Source organism: Brienomyrus brachyistius, chromosome 14, assembly GCF_023856365.1.
Source record: "Brienomyrus brachyistius isolate T26 chromosome 14, BBRACH_0.4, whole genome shotgun sequence".
NCBI classification, from domain to species: domain Eukaryota; kingdom Metazoa; phylum Chordata; class Actinopteri; order Osteoglossiformes; family Mormyridae; genus Brienomyrus; species Brienomyrus brachyistius.
The window spans coordinates 23871799-23891561 of NC_064546.1; the positions used below are offsets into that span (position 1 = coordinate 23871799).

Genomic DNA, 19763 nt, shown 5'->3' on the forward strand with positions numbered 1-19763 from the left:
TCAATAATCTTTCGACGCCGATCTGGCTATAATTAAACAATATCCATGAATACTAATGAAACGCGAGGTGCGTGGAGAGGAGCGGCCAGGACATAATAGGTTGTGCAATAAAGTGTCGGGGAGCTTGTAAGAATAAATAAATAAAAATGCATTTTTAAACAAACAGGCCACAGATTGCATTTACGGGCTAGCGGCGTGTAAATCCAAAATGGGCAATTACTCTAGCATTGTCACGCTCCGTACCAGTGAGGTCACTGTGATAAATCCGTCAGGGGAAGAGGGACCGCCACGTGTGACAGTCGCCTAGGTAACGGGCGACAGCTACCAGACCCTGCGGACTGCTGAAGCTCCAGCCTGATATTGTCTTTACTGGTAATATAATTATTCTGCTGATTGTAGGATTCAAACCCATAACCTTCTGGACATGGGCAGCTGTGATGTTTACCAGAACTCAAACCATGTATTTTGCCGATTAGCCTCAAAGAGTCCCTACTAGGGGCGATCACAAAGTGACTTCTTGCCCCTGGACGTGGCCACGGATGCTAACCCAGCGACCTAGACCCTGTCCCCTGACATCTCCAGGGGAGTTCCTGGCACAGTGAAAAATCCGGATGCGCTAAGGAATGTCACTCAGCTGCCCCAGATGAATGTGGTCTCCACTGGTGACTGGCCACCTCACACTAGTGCACAGATGGCTGACGTCTCTCGTAGTCGCGCACCTACAAGGTGGCAGCTGAGCCAATCAGCAGGATAAGCAGATACCGAACAGCCCCCCCCCCCCGTGGGGTGTTGATCCTAGTCAGGGTCGTGTGACACACAGGGGTCGGCACATTGGTAATAAGCACACAGCGCCTTAGTGTACGTAACTACCGAATATGATAAGGCTCAGCCCTGCCAGTAGGGGGCAGCAAAACAGACATCTGCCAGGGCTGCCCCCTGACTCACCCCACACAGGGTGCAAGGCCCCGGGATTTGGGGATCGTGCCGTCAGTGTGAAAAGGTCTGGATGTTGACTGCGACAAATAGCTTTTTGTCATAGAGCCCAGTGTTTGTTTGTTTTTTAGCGTGGTTGGGGTGGGCGGGGGGGCTGCATATTCTTTTGTTTTGCGAAAGTATCTATTCAGCAGGCGCAGGCGGGCACCCACGGGCGAGACGCCCTTGACAGCGTGTCCCTTTGAAGCCAGTTCCTCAACCAAGGCAGCGTGCCCATGACACCCCCCACCCCACCCAGCCCCTCTCCGTCTTGTGACAGCACTGGCATCCAGGGACTCCTCCACGAAGCCTCTCTCATACTGAAAGGGGCATACTGGCAGTCTGGTCTGGGGTAGGGGGACCACAGATGGGACAAATCCATGGGTGGGAACAGAGGTGGGTTAGTTATTTATCGGGTGTCACTCAAAATGTCAATTCAAGACCCCCTTGCCCCCCCCCTTGCCCCCCCCCAGTCCAGTAAGCCCAGTCCTCAGGGTCCCACACAAAAGCATGGGAGACTTACGGTCGAGCCGGAAATCCTAAGGCCCCCTCCCCGTGTCCTTGCCCCGTCAAATCAGGGCATGTCTGTGAGTTTGTCTGTGAGATAAAACAGTCGCAGAAACCCGAAAGGCAGCCAGAATGTTTTATTCATGACACGGATGACACACGTCGCAGCCGTCACAGTAGCTGAGGAGTGGGGGGGCTCCTCTCTACGGCTGAAACGTTTCATTTATGGGAAAAAAATCCCACAGTGAGCTTGACTTACAGGGTCCATGTTAGCCAAACAGCAGATATCGCTAATTACAGCACTTTCATCAGCTGTTTTAATGTAATCTGCCCTATGGCCTTTACTGTGGCATTAAACAGTAAGGCTGCGCGCTTAACATGACCCTACGGGAAAACGTGACTCATGTCTGCAGATTACACTCGAGGAACCTTAGCTTTTGTGCTTGTTCTGATTTTGTAAGGCGCCCCGATCATCTACCGTGATCTTTGCTAGCTTCTCTCAGATCCTTTCAGCCTGTTCTCACATTGGCCTCATTCGCTGTGAAATCTGACACAGGTGAACTTTACATTTGCCATTTATCGGCGCTGTCGCTCTGAGAGCGCGGAGTCGGATGACGCCGGCGTATCTGTTCGGCCCGTCTTCCCGCGCTGTGTCGCACACTTAATCGCTGATTGTGAGCTTCATTAAAACCCGACTGGCGTGAACTTTGCGCCTGTTAATGCCAGGAGGCCACTCTGCACACAAAATGTCAGGATTAAAAAACACGGAGCGGCTTAAAATTGAAAGAACTCGTCTTCCTGTAGATCCACGTAAATTAGCTGCGAGGCTAGCCGGTGCATTAGCGCATTAGCTCGTTAGCGCTGCCGCGCACGTGCATCCAATTGAGCTGAATGTCACAGGACCGTTCAGTGAAAAGCCTACATATGGTCTTTCCCCTTCTGATTTTCATCTAGCTTTTTTATAATAGTATCTAAGGATATTGTTGGTATTATTCCCATTGAAACTGCAATGTACACAGTAAATGTGGAGACCACCAAGCCAGACCGGCCCAAAACCCATCCCAGCTCACAAAGACTTCACTTCAATGAGTACTGCGCTGTTATTTAAAAAAAAAAAATTCCGGGAAAGAAATTTAAATGAATTACATGTGAATAATAATTTAGCGGCATGTTGACTCTGTGGGAACAGGACTGATCCCTCAGGTTGAGGCTCCCTCCTGTATGAACTTTCTTGTTCTCCAAAGATGTGCAGTTCGGCACAGTTGCAGCTGTAAACTGGCCGTTGTGCTTATGCATGTGTGTAACCAGCAATGCAGGCCGTAGCCCAGCCGGCTTCCATTTGCTGCCTGGAATAGACCCTGGATGAAGGGGTTATTTTAAAGATATCATACACCATCTTCATTTACTATTCTTTTGCTAATATAAATATTGAATATGTATTAAAACTCGTTGTAAATAAATCTGTGGTTTCGTTGCTTGTTAACAGGTTTTCCAGGGTCCTGTAGGATGCGCTTAACTGACAGAGAGGATCTCACCGGCTTCTGGCGTCTCCTCTGGGAAGCTGAGCTCATCCTCTGCTGTCCAGGTGAAGTTCCAGTAGCCTCTGGGAACGGCGCTACGCTGGGCGGCCTGAGGCGTACCTGCGGAGACGCACAGATAGTCAAAACGAGAGAAAACGCTCCACTCGCACGACAGGCAAACAGGACACTCACTGTGCTGAGAAAATAAGGTCGCCGTGGAGGCAGAGATCATCGATTTGCTGCGGTCCTGGGGGAGAGGTGGGCGATGCCCCCCCCCCCCCCCCACCCTTTCCCAGCAAAATCGACACCCACTGAACGGCATTGACAGCCTATCAACACCCATGTGGGGCGCTGACAGAGGCTCCGCCTCCCTACCTTCACACTCGACAATCAACAGCTAAAATGGCCGACGGCTCCCACAGCTCAGCTGCAATGCAGGTTGCTGCCTGTCTAAAAAGTTTCGGAATACTTGGACTTACTTATGTTTTACTATAGTACACCAGCCATGACATATTTTTCTCCAGTACTACTTGAGAGATCACCCATTGGCAGTAGCTGACTGCGTATCCTTGACCTTTCTGGACATTTCATCCCAGATCAGGTCGATGGCATTAAGGTCAGCTTACTGTCTCTCTTCCTTATTCTCCAGAATCTTCTGACAGGGCATTTAAACCTCAAACAGTGTGATTACTGTAACCAAAAACCGTCAAATATAAGGTCTTCAAAAACGTTTTTCTTGTACCACTTTACAGGAAGGCTACCCTTATAAAGGGTTTGGGAACAGTATATAATCGGCTTATTAATTAGGTTGTTACATTTTGTAAATTATTCATAGACAATTGCAAAAAACTTATAGAACCGTTTTCTTTTTCTTGATGAGTTACTACCATCTATAAGAGGCAAAGGGGAGCCTTATCGTAAAGTGCTACCTTTTCTTTTGCCATTGAGTAAACCTCCACCCCAGCCACCCCCCATTTTTTTGGAGATTCAGACATCCACCCACCACCCAAACCACATGACTTCATTATAAATTACCCCGCAACCCGGTGAGCGGCCATTCCACTGTACGTCTAGGCAGAAACCCCACCAGCGTGGCTTTACACGAGGCAAGCTGCTAACAGTCGCTAACGGCTAATAGCGAGCTGAAAATAAATAGACGGAATTTTGTCCCTCTCATTCACTCTGACGTCAGTACCATTATAAGAGAACAACACCTCAATGGGACGGCACCCCCCCGAAACACAGCTAGCATGCGTTAGCTGTAACAGCCGTGTGGCACGGAGGGGGACAGGCCTCCTGCTGAAAATAACCTGGGCTATTAGAATGTTGCATAAAAACCTGTTTTCCCATTTACTCCATTTTCTGTCTTGTCACCTGTTGTCCCTCTGCTAAGCCTGGCCGCACCCATTACAGCTTTACGACGCACTTTCCATTCCTGCCTCTCTCCGTGAGAGTAAGGCCTCAGGTCTGCCACGGAAATTTAAAGCATTATTTATGAGCCAACACTTGGAGCACCAGCCTGCGCCCCCCCCCCCCAGTCCGCCAAGCCTCGAACTTCAAGCCAGGCAGAGTTGGAACCAAGAGGTCAGACTTTGCTCACTTCACAGCCTACAGACCCCCACCAGGGGGAGCCCCCCCTCCCCATCCACAGCCTGGAGCATATCGTGGCTCTGTTCATGGTAGAGTAATACCACCCGCCTTGCAAAGGTGTTAAAAGGGAAGAGAAAGAGACGTTTAAGCACCGACATGCCCCTCCACGCGTTTATTGGGCCTTATTTCCTGGCAGTGAAACAATCCTGAAATAAATTCAATTACCTGTAGAGAAGCGGCATGGGATCAAAGCAATAAATGGTCACAGACCCCCACAGGGTCTATAAACCCCCCCCCCCTCCCCAACACAAACACACAAAAATTATAGGCAACTGCTGAAGATGGCGACAACTGCAAAGAGAAACAGGCTCCAAGCAGGAGAAAAACATGCTGGAACTATCTGGCAGGGTGTGTTACCCTCGAAGACATCAAGCAATGTACCAGAGCTTATCATCAACTGGAATACACGCCGATGAGGGCCCGGAGACAGGGGTCTGCCCCCCAGTCAAAGGCTTGGCCCATGCCCCCCACCCTCTTAGGTAATCCTTTGCCCCCCCCACCCCTAAAATTTTAAAGCCAGTACGGGGCCTGTGTGCTTCTCCTGCAAGTCACTGCAACTGCAAGGAAGAGCACAGGGAGAAGGGAAGCGTCGTGAGCCAGGGAACCCTAATTCAGCTCCATTTCCTGCCCTGCCCTTCAGCATCGGCCCACGCATCCATCATCATGTATTCATTACAGATCTTACTATACGTTCGGCTGGATTGATCGTCCTTCACATGATGATGGAGATGAGCAGTGCCAAAGTGAAGCAGCAATCAGATCCGAAAGAAGGAGCTCCATCGATTTCTACCAGAGTATTAAGAAGACTGGCCATCGTTAAGCATGTCTGATCATCCACCCCCTCCCGCTCGATGAATATTGCAGGCCAGTGTGGGGTCGTGAAAGCTCGTCCACGATTCGTCCATCTTGCAGGAGGTCAGGTGGGGGGGCCCGCTGCCCCCAGTGAAGCAAGCGAGATATTGACATAACTTCAACGGAAGTAGCATCTTTTCAAGCTGCCATGGAAACAGGTGTGCAGCGAGCTGGAAGGTACCTGCCCTCTCCTGATCGGGCCTCCCGTGATGCTTATTCACCTCGTACTAACGGCTTCACGATATCGAGGACACAAGGAGCATCCCAGTCATGCTGCCTGTTCGAAAGTGGGTCTGTACCACTTTGCGCTCATGGGGGTGGAACGATCCCTGCAGGACCTGTCAGTCTGGCGCAGGTGAGGCGAAACAGGAGGAGGTCACGAGAAAACGGCAAGGACGCATCTCACCTGCACACTGCTCCTGATGCACGTTCAATAATGGATATTTGTGCAAACACTTTGCATGCTCAGCTAGATGATCACATGGCGTCCCCCGCTTATGAGCAATGGTGATTTTTCATGTCCGCCCCACACCGCACACGCAAATATCGAGCCAAAATAACTCATAAACTCAAAACATACATGCTTAATTATCAACAGGAACAAAGTGCAACATCCATCAATATCTAATGCTTAAGGGCATAAACATTTGGTTGCATAATCACCACTTCAAATATGGATTCTTAACTTACACATTTACATTAAATTTCTTAACTTGCCCGAGTTCCTATGAGACCATTCAGCTGCTCACATTTGAAGGAATCAAGAAATGAATGGCTGCTGCTCGGTTTGTCACCTATCGCCTCGTGAGCAATACGGACAAAAGACAAAGGAAAACACAGTCAGATGAAGATGACGCACCGCAGTGTGTCTGAGTCTCTGCGCTCTCTGCTCGCCGTCCCTCCAACCCCGAACCAACAAGCGGACTGCAGAGACACGGGCCGAGGCGCAAGCCCGAGGATGTCGGCGTAGACCTGCCCGGCTGGGCTCCCTAACAAGGCTCAACCCCATTGTGCCAGCAAATTAATCTGGCTCAGTCTTCAGATTCCAGAGGGACAAAAGGGAATGTGTTCATACAGGGATACATTCATTAAAGCCGGTAAAGGGGTAAAGTTTGATCTCCATTCCCGTCGATTTCCCAGCACCACCCTCTCTCTGGCACTTTAAGGGAGGAGTGTTTCAACGCCAAGGCCCGCTGCTGTGCTGTTCTGCATGGATGATGATGGGCCCTGACTGCATGCCCAAACGACCTGGGCGTTACCAGACACCAGCACCAGAGGGCCGGCGTTAGCGGGCACCAGCGCCAGAGGGCCGGCGTTAGCGGGCACCAGCGCCAGAGGGCCGGCGTTAGCGGGCACCAGCGCCAGAGGGCCGGCGTTAGCGGGCACCAGCACCAAACAATCTGGGCGTTACCGGGCACCAGCGCCAGAGGGCCGGCGTTAGCGGGCACCAGCGCCAGAGGGCCGGCGTTAGCGGGCACCAGCACCAAACAATCTGGGCGTTACCGGGCACCAGCGCCAGAGGGCCGGCGTTAGCGGGCACCAGCGCCAGAGGGCCGGCGTTAGCGGGCACCAGCGCCAGAGGGCCGGCGTTAGCGGGCACCAGCACCAAGCAATCTGGGCGTTACCGGACACCAGCACCAGAGGGCTGGCGTTAGCGGGCACCAGCACCAAGAAATCTGGGCGTTACCGGGCACCAGCGCCAGAGGGCCGGCGTTAGCGGGCACCAGCGCCAGAGGGCCGGCGTTAGCGGGCACCAGCACCAAACAATCTGGGCGTTAGCGGGCACCAGCGCCAGAGGGCCGGCGTTAGCGGGCACCAGCGCCAGAGGGCCGGCGTTAGCGGGCACCAGCGCCAGAGGGCCGGCGTTAGCGGGCACCAGCACCAAACAATCTGGGCGTTAGCGGGCACCAGCGCCAGAGGGCTGGCGTTAGCAGACACCAGCGCCAGAGGGCCGGCGTTAGCAGACACCAGCGCCAGAGGGCCGGCGTTAGCGGGCACCAGCGCCAGAGGGCCGGCGTTAGCGGGCACCAGCACCAGAGGGCCGGCGTTAGCGGGCACCAGCACCAGAGGGCCGGCGTTAGCGGGCACCAGCACCAGAGGGCCGGCGTTAGCGGGCACCAGCACCAAGCAATCTGGGCGTTACCGGACACCAGCACCAGAGGGCCGGCGTTAGCGGGCACCAGCACCAGAGGGCCGGCGTTAGCGGGCACCAGCACCAGAGGGCCGGCGTTAGCGGGCACCAGCACCAAGCAATCTGGGCGTTACCGGACACCAGCACCAAGCAATCTGGGCGTTACCAGACACCAGCACCAGAGGGCCGGCATTAGCGGGCACCAGCACCAGAGGGCCGGCGTTAGCGGGCACCACCATGAGAAGGCCGGCGTTACCAGACACCAGCACCAAACGACCTGGGCGTTAGCGGGCACCAGCACCAGAGGGCCGGCGTTAGTGGGCACGAACACCAGCAGCAAACCGGCATTACCGGACACCACCACCAGCGGGCCGGCATTACTGGACACCACCACTAGAGGGCCGGCATTTCAATGTGGAAGGGGCCTGAGAGAATAAACGTGAATACTGCAATAAAGTTGTCTCAGTCTTGTTTAACGGGGGATGCCGTTCTGCTACTATACTTATTGTTTAAATACAAACACATGGCTCTATGTTCACAAGCCCCTGTGTCCAGCCCCCAGGTCTCACACTGTCCTGTGAAAAGCCTCCTCAGTCACTCACTGTCTGTATGTCACACTGCCGCCCTGGGGGACATTATTTCATGCTGCTGTGTACCTGTACTGGGACGGTATGACAGTGAAGCCCACTGCATTATTATTACCATTATTAATTACTCACTGTCTGTATGTATTTCATGCTGGTCTATACCTGAACACAGTAAAAGTCGCAGGACTTGGCTTGATTTGCAGGCAGATCATTCGGAGAACACTGTAGGTTTGCACTAACGAAATGGTCAGTGATTAGCCAATCAGAAGAGCTGTTACACCATGTTCATCTTTCTGCCCCACCCATGTATTTCGAAAGCTCTGTATATTTACCCAGGCCGTACATGCAGAGCTTTGCATTCACATTGGGGGGGCGGGGGAGAGAAATCAGTCGCAGAAGGTCTGGATTTTCAAGAACACAATTAGTGACCCAGTCGGGTTGCTCTCTCTCCCAAGGGCTCTTATTCTGAATTTAAAATGTGTGGAAATAAGAACGTGTTTACATTCCCTTCATCTGGAAAGGCTGTTAAGGCAGTCCTTAAGAAAACGTTAAGAAATTAAAAAGTCAAATCACATCATTAGCCGGCTGTATTTTCAGCTGGCTTGGCAGAGTCAGGCTCAAAGTGACGAACGCAGCACATCGCCATTTCTGAAAGGGCCTTCCACCCTAACCTAAATAGGCTAAGGAAGTCGAAATTACTCACTGCGGATGTTCATTTTACTACTTTTCGAACCTGAAGTGGCTTATTTTAGTTCCACGTAGCTGGCAAGCATGTAAAGAAGAGAGGCCTTTTTGATCACAAAGGTACGAACAAAAGCTGCATGCAAACTCCCCAGCTGTCCTGCAGAAAGGCATTTCTCCCAAAGCCTCAGCCATTTCAGGGCGTTTGTCTGGCATAACCAATCTTGCATAAGAATGCAATAGAGTCCAGGCTTTTTATACTGATATTCGGACAGAAGTTTAGCTGTGAAATGTTTGGGTTTGACCTGCGGTTAGGAAGCGAGTGAAAATGCAAGGGAAACAAACACACACACACACACACACACACACACACACACACACACACACACACCAGAGCCCAACATTTTTTTCACATTAAAAATGCTTTACACAATTTGATTTAAAGAAGGTGAGCAGACCAGAAGGGGAGAAAAATCCGGACAATTTTCATATAAATAACCTTTATCAACAGAAAGGAAGTATAGCTTTTAAGGGTGAATATTCAAGGTCTGTACTGATCTAGACTAACAAACAGGCCAAGAACAGACTGGAATCGCATTTTTGCTGATCAATATCAATACCTTGAACAAACGTCATTTAACCACGTTATATTTAACCACATTTACTGGAACCATTATGACAGCTGTTTATAAATCTAAATAAATCCTACTGATCTCATTATATTTGTGCTACGGTTTTGACAACAGTTCCATCATATCTGCGGGGCTCTTCCCCCCCAAACGGAACAGACATCAACATGTTCTGAAGACTTTATTCTGCTTGACAGCATAATTTCGAACGGAATTCAATTACAGCCTCATTGCACCAGATTTTTGCATAACTTTATCTTAATTAATGAACATTTTGCCTTTTTTTTTGCACTTTAATTAATTTATCTGGTTTGCTTGTTTTATCAGATGTCGCTATACTAAGTGACCGACATTAAGGAGCCTCATCCATATCAGAGAATTCCCATAACTCAGTTAACCGCTACAGGTACCAGTCTGAACAGAACAATCTGTAGTCATCTGAACTGTTTTGTATCGCCACTGGGTCCGGCCAATCAGAAGGCACCACACCTCAAGAGGGCGGTCCCCGGTGCATAGGGCAGCCAATCCGGCAAGCCAGGCTGCCATTATCTGCTGACGACTTTTCCGACCAGCTGCAAAGTATAATCGGCTGAGTGCGAGCGTGGGATTGGACAGAGAAGATCTATCAAAGTCCCTGGGTTTTAAAGCAGGCATGTGAATAATTCTGCTCTTGCGGCGGTGACTGAGCATCAGGTGTCCAATAGAGAGGCAGAGGCTCGACGCAGTGGTCCATCCGGAACAAGCGGCGAGCACAGCCTGTAAACACTATCAATCAGCAAAGACCGGAACTGTATGAAAGTGGATGTGATTTAGTGAGATCCCCCCCCCATAATCTCAGGGTTAATGTGATGTGAGGGAGCTTTTAAAAAGCAAAAAGGGGGCTGTATAAATCTGCCGTACACTCTGACCTTGCGGAGGCGAGGTCGTTTCCGATCTGGATTCCCGCTCGTGACACTTGGGCGGGTCTTTCCGTGTGGGCGGGGCCCCGATGTCACGCTCAGCAACAGAGGCCCGACTCAGCGGAACACAAAATGAAGGCGCCTCCCCTCTTCCCTAATGACGTATTGATTGAATTAGGCACAGATCGTGCCTGGGGGGGGGGCTCGCATCCGTGTGGGCGTCGGTGCAGCCGAGACTGTGATGTCATAGCATCGATCAGCCCGCTCATCTCCAGCTGCTCACTAACCTCAGAGACACACGTGTTTATATTCTTATCTTTGTGGGGACTCTCCATTCATTTCTATGGGGAAAACCCGATTCCCAACAACGACGACCTTAACCCCAACCCAGCCCCTAACCTTAACCATAAGTAGCCAAACAAAATACAAGCATTTTTACTATTTTGATTGCATTCACCGATCTTTGTGGAGATCTGAAAAATGGTCCCAACAATGTAAAAAAATAACAGGTTTTTATCACATTGTGGAGGACATTTGGTCCCCACAATGTAATATGAACATAATCCACACGGACACTCACAGCTGGCCTCCAGGTGGACTAATGCAGAGGCTCCGCGGGGCTCCTGACCACCGCGATGCTCATGCTCCAGTCAGGAGGGACAGATCTAGACCAGCCATGGCCAAGAGCCGACAGACACAACAGCCAGGGGGCATCTCGCATGCCGCCATTACCTGCATCTCCCTGCTCGTGTCGCCTTCACTCCAGGACGCTCTGTCATTTGGCTTCAAACGCATAATCAGTGGCTTATCGCTTTACCCTTATCACCAGTGTTCCTGCCTGTGGTCCTACTGACTAAAGACGCTCTATGGCTGCCTAATAAATGCTATACATTCATATAATAAATAGGTCTTTAAAGAGATTGTCTACACCAAATGTTACATTTTTTGTGCAGTGACAGTTGCAAACGTGATATGTATGAAATTTCTAAAATGAAAGGCAGGAAAATATCTCCCCTAAAAGACGAAGGTTGGATAGATGGATGGATGGATGGATGGATGGATGGATGAAAAGGGTAAACCCAATACAATTCTTAGCAGGTGTGGCTTTCAGCCTCTTGATTTCAAACGCTTGAATTGTCATAATGTCCGATATGCAATTAACAATGCGTGAGGTTATTCTATTCTAAGAACATTTAACGCTTCAAATACAATAGCAGTTTACTTCAGAAGGGGGGGTTTCAATATGCCTGATCTGACATTTAAAATGGCAGCATTTCTGAACCAGCTCAGCGGGAAGTGTGTCCGGACGGCACTGACGAGCCAAACTGCAGCCTGTGCGATTAGCCATTAGCGTAGCTGCCCCGCCCTCGTCATTGTCCGTTAGTGGGCGGGTCGAAGGGCGCACCGAGACGGTAATGCCGGTGATCCGCTTCGCATGAAATCCGAGGAACCATCTGCTGAGCAGCGAGCGGCATCTGATCGGCGCATCGTCCGAGGGCGACGGCAGAGGAAAGACGGGGGGGCGACAGTGCCGTGCGCCGTTCCGCGTGATTTCTGCCCCTTTGTTAATCCGCGTGCTCCGCGGCAATTCATTCACCTCGTTCAGGGGTACGAGGAGACGAAATGATGGGGCGGACAGGGACCGGTAAGCGTCGTGGGAGGGCAGTGGGGGCGATTCTAAGAGGTGGGCAGCGCAAGACGGGTCATAATTCATACAGAGAGGCCAACCTTATCATCAGCCAATGACATGTTTTAAATTGATGAGTGATACAGCAGGTGGCACACCAGCAGCCAATCAGCTTCCAGTTTGGGCCAGTGTCCCTGTGGTCCCGCCCCTGCATATGCTTCTGGTGCACAGGCACGGTCAGTGGTGGTATGGAGCTGGAAGTGGCTTCTCCTCCAGCTGCTCTTCCATGCCACAGGTAAGTGGCATCAAACAGCCCCACGTCAGACAGGAGAGCGGTGGTTTAACGGTGTCACAGTGAGACGAGGGACGGACTGGCGGAGGGTTAACAGCTCGAAGGGGGCAAAGAACAGAAGTCAATGATCTGGAGACTCTGCTGTGGCTGTGAATTAAAAACTGAACAGCAGGGGGCGTGGCAGCCAAGGAATTTTTTATAACCTGCTTCATAAACAAATAAAATTAATGAGGATTAGAGTGTGGAACCAAAATAATGATAATAGATGAATAAGCACTGCTAGGGCTATTTCGTAAGCCTGGGCGCTATGGGGTGGCATCGAAACCAGCCGCGCATTTTCTGCACGAGGCATAACCTGCTGGCGGGGGGGGGGGTGAATGCAATCAAAACATGCGACAGGAGTCTAAGTGCTGGTAAAGGCAGGAATTTGTGCTGAGTGACAAGTGGCATGAAGGACTGGAAATCAGCAAGGTCAGAACCTGACTGGCGCGAGTCAAGGAGAACCAGGAACCTGGCGTCTGACATCACATCGTGAAGTCAAGCTCTGGGGGGGTTAATCATCTATCCAATTACACCCCCCCCCCCCCCATACCATTTCTGCTTCATCAATACACCTCGTGATATGTACACTCCAAATGTACAAAATGGCGGTAGGATTTCAATGGAATCCTATACAAAGTGTCATTAGGTCCTAAGCTCACCAAACGCAACGCAATTGCATAAGACCTTCATGCTGGGCACTGCAGGCTTTTATGCTGTTAGGGATGAAAAGGGCATTAAAACTCTCCCCTTGGCTGGGTAGGCGATGGACATTCTCAAGATTTCAATGAAAGGCTCCGTAAGCAAGGACAGCTGAAGCCAAGGACGCGGTGTGACATGAAATGCAGGACTGGCCCACGACGGAGCCACTGAAGGATGGTAACCACTGGAAACACTACTCATACTCTTCCATCCTCTATCTCTCTGTCCTCTAAAGGTCCTGATGGACGCCCATCTTCTCTCCTTCTCCATCCTCTACCCTCTCTGTCCTCTAAAGGTCCTGATGGACGCCTATCTCCTCTCTATCTCCACCAAGCAAGCCATCAGACAAGTTCACCAGACAGGGGGGGAGGAATCAGTCTCTGTATGCAGGAAACACTGCAAAGTGGCTCAGAGGCCTCAACTCATGCAATTTGCCTTCCAAAGCCCACCTACCACAAAATCCCCTGGAGAAGAAATACGCACCCAACTTCAGGGGCTTCAAAGGAGCTACCAGTCATTTTGAACTAGTCCTTAGCCACCGTCCATCATCCTGGCCACCGGATCACTGTAAATAACACACCACGGAAACACGCCAGCGGCAGATTTTTATAAACAATTAGCACGAGTACTACCGCGCTGAAAGCGATAGCCATTAGTGTCGATGCTAGCCGTGATAACTGCCTGTAACATAAGGCCTGGAGAAGGCAGTCCGATCAGGATGTCAGTTGGCGCCTCTCCACAACTGACGTAAATATCAGGAATCTCATCGGCAGGGTAATTTAGCTGACAGCTGCCAGGCTCGCGAACCATAAATTATCGACAGGAGTGCTTTTCCCCGTCGACGGATCGTAACGTCAAGGGCGGAAAGGGAGAAATTGTCTGCGGTCGGGCAGCTGTGGAGGATGCTAATGTACACAAACCCTGAGCGCAATGAGATACGACAGCTGGTCCAGGTCTGTCCTCGACAGGTGAGCGCTGGCCATCGTCAGCCGGGCGTGGCTGAAACTGCTCCGCACGAGCGCCAGGATTGGGAGAACAGGCTCAGGGAAACACCTGACTCTTTAGGTTCACAATTCCAAGCTTTCACCCCCTGGCTCTGCTCCTGTCCTGTATGTGGATTCCGGCTAAACTTTCACAGCTGCTGAATTGCCAAAGGGAGGCAACACTGCAGGTGCAGAGTGAGAATTCCATGGCTCGGCATAAAGCTAACATCGAACCCCACACTGCAATTCCATCTAACATGCTGCCGCATATCTTTAAGCTTGTAGAAGTCCTGATACGAGGGGGTTGAGGAGGCTGGACTTGGCCCCCATTAGAGCCAAACATGAAGGCTCATGCAGGTAAGCAAAACAGACGTAAAACCTGCACACCCAAGAAACTCAGGAGATGCAAACATAAGGTGCTTTCGTATGAATCTATACATTCAGCCTTGCCGTCAGAGGATATCCTGCAGAGGATGGGATGCCCTTCAGAGGTCAGCAGACTGAACAGTCACGCAAAGTCAAAAGGCTTGACGCGGAGTCAAAGGTCTCCACTTCGCCGCAAGATGGCGGCTTCCAGCAGAACAGGGCAAGGGCTCTTTGAAACTCGCAGTTCATCAAAAGCTCTCCTGCAGCTTCTGAGGCCAGGAGGCCATTTGAAACGTATGAAAACTGCAGAAGAAGCGGGGGCTTGTGGGACAGATGGAGGCCAGCGAGAAAAGAGCAGCTTTGAATGAAGCTCATTTTGAATTCCATTGGAACTATCCCACAGTATCACTTCAAAGTTTGCTTTTTATCTGACTAAATAATAGTACGTTTCCTAGGGCCCAGTCAGTATTTTTAAACTAGACTGTTTTAAGTTGCATTTAAAACAAAACTATCGCAGATTATATTAATTACAAAAACAAACCCTGAGCATTGATATTCATATGGTCGCACGGCAAATGCCAGTCTCTGAACTCTGACAGGAACGCAGCGAGTTGAGAATTCAAGGCACGTTTTTCATTTTCGCTTTTTATTGGGGGGATCTCTCAAAATAATTCCCGTCGATTTTCAACCACGGCGTAAACCACACACACAAAAAGACGAAGAGAGCATCACAGATTGGGCGCGCGCCATGAATTTGGTGCGGAGGTGATGGCGGCTGAATCCGAATCTCCAGCTGCGATAACAAGGTCCACATAAGGTCTCCAAAGATGCGGATCCAGCCTCAACATGCAGCTACGTGTCGAGCTTACAAGCCAGGGGGCGCTTCTCCTTTGGTGATGAGGTGCAAGCGGCTCACCAAGCAAAGCACATACTATACACTGTATAAATTATATATAATACACTTGTATGTGTTGTGCATATATTCAGCATTTCATGCTTGGGGTTTAAAAGCATCTACGAGGAGAAAGGTCAATGACACGCACTGTAGTGAATGGTAAGGCGTGTGGAGGGGGTATTTGAGGGGGACAGTGAGGGGCGATCATGGACGATGCAGTGTCTTTGGTTCAGTGTGGGCACGAGCAGTGACAAATGGCCGTCTCAGCCCACTCAAAGTCACCCTGCTCCTGCAGCGGTCTACTGGAGTCTAGCCAAGACCCATTGGACATCTACCAATTGGACAATTCAGAGAATGTGCTGGGAAAAACAGCATAGAAAAACAATTTTATATTATTTAGTGTTTTTATCCAAAACAATGTACAACTGAGAAAGTGGGTTCAGACAGCCCCTGTAGCGACTGGGGGTTAAGGGCCTTGCTGAAGGGCCTAATGGTGAAGCCACTCCGCTAACTCCGAGACTGGACCTGACAAACTTTTGACCACAGACGCCGCATTATAACCCACTAAGCCACACACTGGCCCCAGGAAAAATAAACAGTACAAGGGCCAGTACAATCCTTGCAGGATTTGCTTACTGTTGGTCCTCACAGGATTGATTTTTTTAGTTGATGATGTATTTTATTAAGCTTAAAACTGGAAGGAAGCCCTCATTCCAGCCCAATGCATCCTAACTATAGTTCTTAGGTTCGAAACCGTCAATGAGCCCCACGTCATTTCAGAACGGGATGTAGCAGCACACCAAATTAAGTAAATTAATCATCCACGGTCACTCTACAAGCGGTTCGAAGCCATGATTAATTACGCAAATGCCCCATTGAAGATGAGGGCATTTGAACCCTACAGAAAGTCTGATAGTGTGTTCGTTGCCTAGCTGGAAAGGAAAGGGCACGAGGCCCGATGAAGGGGCTGAAATGAAGTGTTCCATTTGGTCCTTCATGCGTGGGTGAGTCACAGCTTTCATAGGACACAGAAGTGCTACCCTTTTTCTGAACATCGCTGCCATAAAAACACAATACAGCTAGCAGGAGATATATTTGATATGATATTTCAGGATGCTACACAAAATGGAGACCTCACCTTGTCCAAAAACCAGGTACAAGAATATGCTGCAGTCACATGCACTGACATTCAACTCGGAATTTTTCCTGACTGTTATGGGATCAAATCGGATTTCACAACAGCAAAAATCAGCAGGAACCAGCTGGACTTCATATACACAAAGCGGAAGATCAGTCCAAAACCTGCGGTCAGTTCAACAATGTCACCACTGGGCCCTTGAGCAAGACCCTTAACACTCATCGTTCCAGGAATGCGGGTGAACCTGCTCCCTAAACCTTATTCATTACTAAGAAACGCTACTGATTATTAAGCTGAAAAAGCTGAACAGAACAATCCTGCCTGCATTTATCTTTGGGAATTGTGAAGCTTACTGGTAAGATGAAGACGAAGCAGCCCTTCAGCTCCTCAGACGAAGCAGCCCTTCAGGCCGAGGTCCGAATCCATCTAAGGGCGGAAAGTACTCTCTGGAGCCAAATGCAGAACTCTTTTACATCTCAGCAGACCATTTCCCTCCAGCATGGGCTCTGGTGTCGCTGGGGAGTCGATTTAGCACCCCCCTGTGGCTGTTGCAAGTCCTCTTTCGAGTGACTGTCGGTGGCTCCTCCTGCGAGCACAGCCCCCACCCCGCAGGGTATGAAGGTGGCCCCCACGTGCGACATCCACACTCAACCACATCAAGCGGCTGCAGTCTAACAGCCGCTGTCACAACATGCCAGCATCTCTGTCCGCTCATCCACTTCCGTACCCAGAAGCCACACGTGCAAGGCAGGGGGGCAACTGAGGCCAGGGCGCCAACCCATCAGAGAGCACTCACACATTCACACCCACAGACCATCTGCCAACTCAGATTCACCTCATGTTTGTGGACCGTAGTGCAAAGCCAAAGTACCTAGAAGAAACCCTATGACCCCCAGGGTAACTGAAACCCGAGCTAAAGGAAAAGACACATGGACAACATGCAAACTCCACACACAGGGCCGGGGTTGAGACTCGAACCCGTCAGAGGTGAGAACCCGTTACTTGGATCAGTCACCTTTCAATTAATCTTGTAGACGTCCATATAATAACTGTAACAAAGTAATACATGCTTCATATGTCATCCATACCAATTGAAAAGCAACTATTATGTAAGCTGAGGATGTGTTACAACAACTGGGTTAGCGTGGGCGTCACAGTACTTTTAATTACATTAAATGTGAGGAACATACCATTTTATGACTCCCAAAAACTCAGGACCCCAAAAACTCAGGTCAATCACAGGGAAACCTCTCAAGTAAAAAATGGTGCTGTTCACACCCATTTCGCCCCCCAGGGACCAGCACTAGACTAACTCTCCCAGTCATCTACCGGGGGGGTCGGTATAGCTGGGAACAGGTGGCCGGTGCTCGGCAGTGAATCAATGAAGAGGGGAAGTCCCTCCTATTCTTGAAGCTCACGGTTCCTTCTGTCGACAAGCTGAGCGATGATGCACTAAAGGTTTTCTGGCAAGGTGATCAACCTGACAACCTCCTTACTTGTCAATGGAAAACTCCCCTCTGCAGGGAGGATCGCGGCAGCTGTGGAGCACAGAGACGGATGAGGCTTCCCTTGCCGTCTCTCCAGCGCACACTTCCTCTCTACTTCTGCACATCCTCGCTCCCCGGACTGGCATTCCTTCTGTCAGAGGACTAGCCTCACTTGGTTTTCCTTTTTACTCTTCAGTGCTTCACAGCGAGACAAAGAATGAGCTCAACTTGTCATATAAGCTGTGTGATCTGCAATTTTATTTAACAGGACCTAGACAGATATCACAATATGGCTGTGCAATGGACATTTAAGATTCATAAATGAGAGTAGGGCTCCTCTCCAGAGACGAGCGAGGTGCCAGAGCACTGAAGAGCGCCAATCCTCGCTACACTCACACTGGTCTTCCATCCCCATGAGGATCTTGTGGACTCCGTCTCTTAGTCTGCTTTATTCTGAATGTCTGACCTTGGCCTGGGCATTCCTGACCCCACACTCACAACCTTTGTATGGGCGTCTCTGTCCCCAAACTACTCACCTTTGCCTGAGTATCTCCAATGTTCCCCTGGGTGTCCTTGACCTCCAATTCCTGACCTTTGCCTGGATGTGCTTGACCCCCCAACTCCTGACCTTTGCCTGGGTGTCCTTGACCCCCCAACTCCTGACCTTTGCCTGGGTGTCAACACTAAATGCCTGACCTTTGCCTGGGTGTCCTTGACCCCCAACTCCTGACCTTTGCCTGGGTGTGCTTGACCCCAAACTGGGTCTCGGTACCCCCGATATCTGCCACAGTTTTCCCTCACACTCCTGACATTCACCCAGGGTATCCCTGACCCCGAGTTCCCAACCTTTGCTTCGGCGTCCACGACCCCTGCCTGGGCATCTCCGACCTCAAACCCTGCCTCTTTGCTTGGGTGTCCGCAACCCCAAACTCCTGACCTTCGCCTGGCCTTGACCCAAACCACCCAAACTCGTTGTTGATGTCTGTAGAGATTCAAAAAATGACTCACCAGAGCAAACACCTCAGCATTTGGATCCATAAAAGGGGGAAAGATCTTTACCTTCACGTCCAATGAAACATTTATGGAACTTTACATTGTTGTGTATGTAGGAGTAACAGTAAACAAAGGAGGGGATAAACGGTGCCAACAATGCAGCTTCGTGGTCCTCACTGTATACGAACATTTATTTTTTTTACTATTCACCCTTGAGTAAACTGGTTTACACAGCTTATCCACCTTGACGAATGAGACTACGCAATGTTTCCTGAAGTAATATGGCCAAATTAGCTTGCTTGAGGCTACAGTATCATCTAAGTAAACTCTGCTTATCTTCAATATATATTTCAAAAATGTTTTCATATATCCAGTTAATCTTAGACTGTCAGCTACAGTGCCAGTAGGAACCTGCTCCATCAACCTGCCTTCCAGCCAGACTAACCCTGCATGCTGGAAATAGCCACTTGTTTCATTCAATTTCTCTCTTCGAGACTCAAGGTTCAACACTAGTTGTTTTTCCCCCACTGATAAAAAATTAAAGTACTTGAAAGAGCCCCATTGCTCCACACCATTAGGGATTAATCTCAGCGAGAACTCAGAGGGCTGTTCAGCGTCAATGTGGTGATAGCAGACGTTTCTCCTGGAAGCCTACAAGACAGTTGGCCTTGAGTTATTCTCCGGCTTGGCAACCTTGTACATTTTCGCCCTTCTGTCCTTTAGGACTGACATAAAATTTCTGAGACGTTCAAGAAAGACACGGGGGGAGGGGCGGCGACGTCGTGTAACTGTCACCGCGTCTGGAGCCAAAGA

The 19763-nt window shown here is 50.1% G+C and overlaps 1 protein-coding gene across 1 annotated transcript in view; it reads right to left on the reverse strand.

Annotated features, from left to right (window-relative positions):
* The window catches only part of alk (ALK receptor tyrosine kinase), a 185896-nt gene that overhangs the window by 108645 nt on the left and 57488 nt on the right, over window positions 1-19763 (reverse strand). Inside the window, exon 2 of the mRNA XM_048974091.1 lies at window positions 3015-3119. Coding sequence (XP_048830048.1) covers window positions 3015-3119 — 105 coding nt within the window. The remainder of the gene's footprint in view (window positions 1-3014; window positions 3120-19763) is intronic.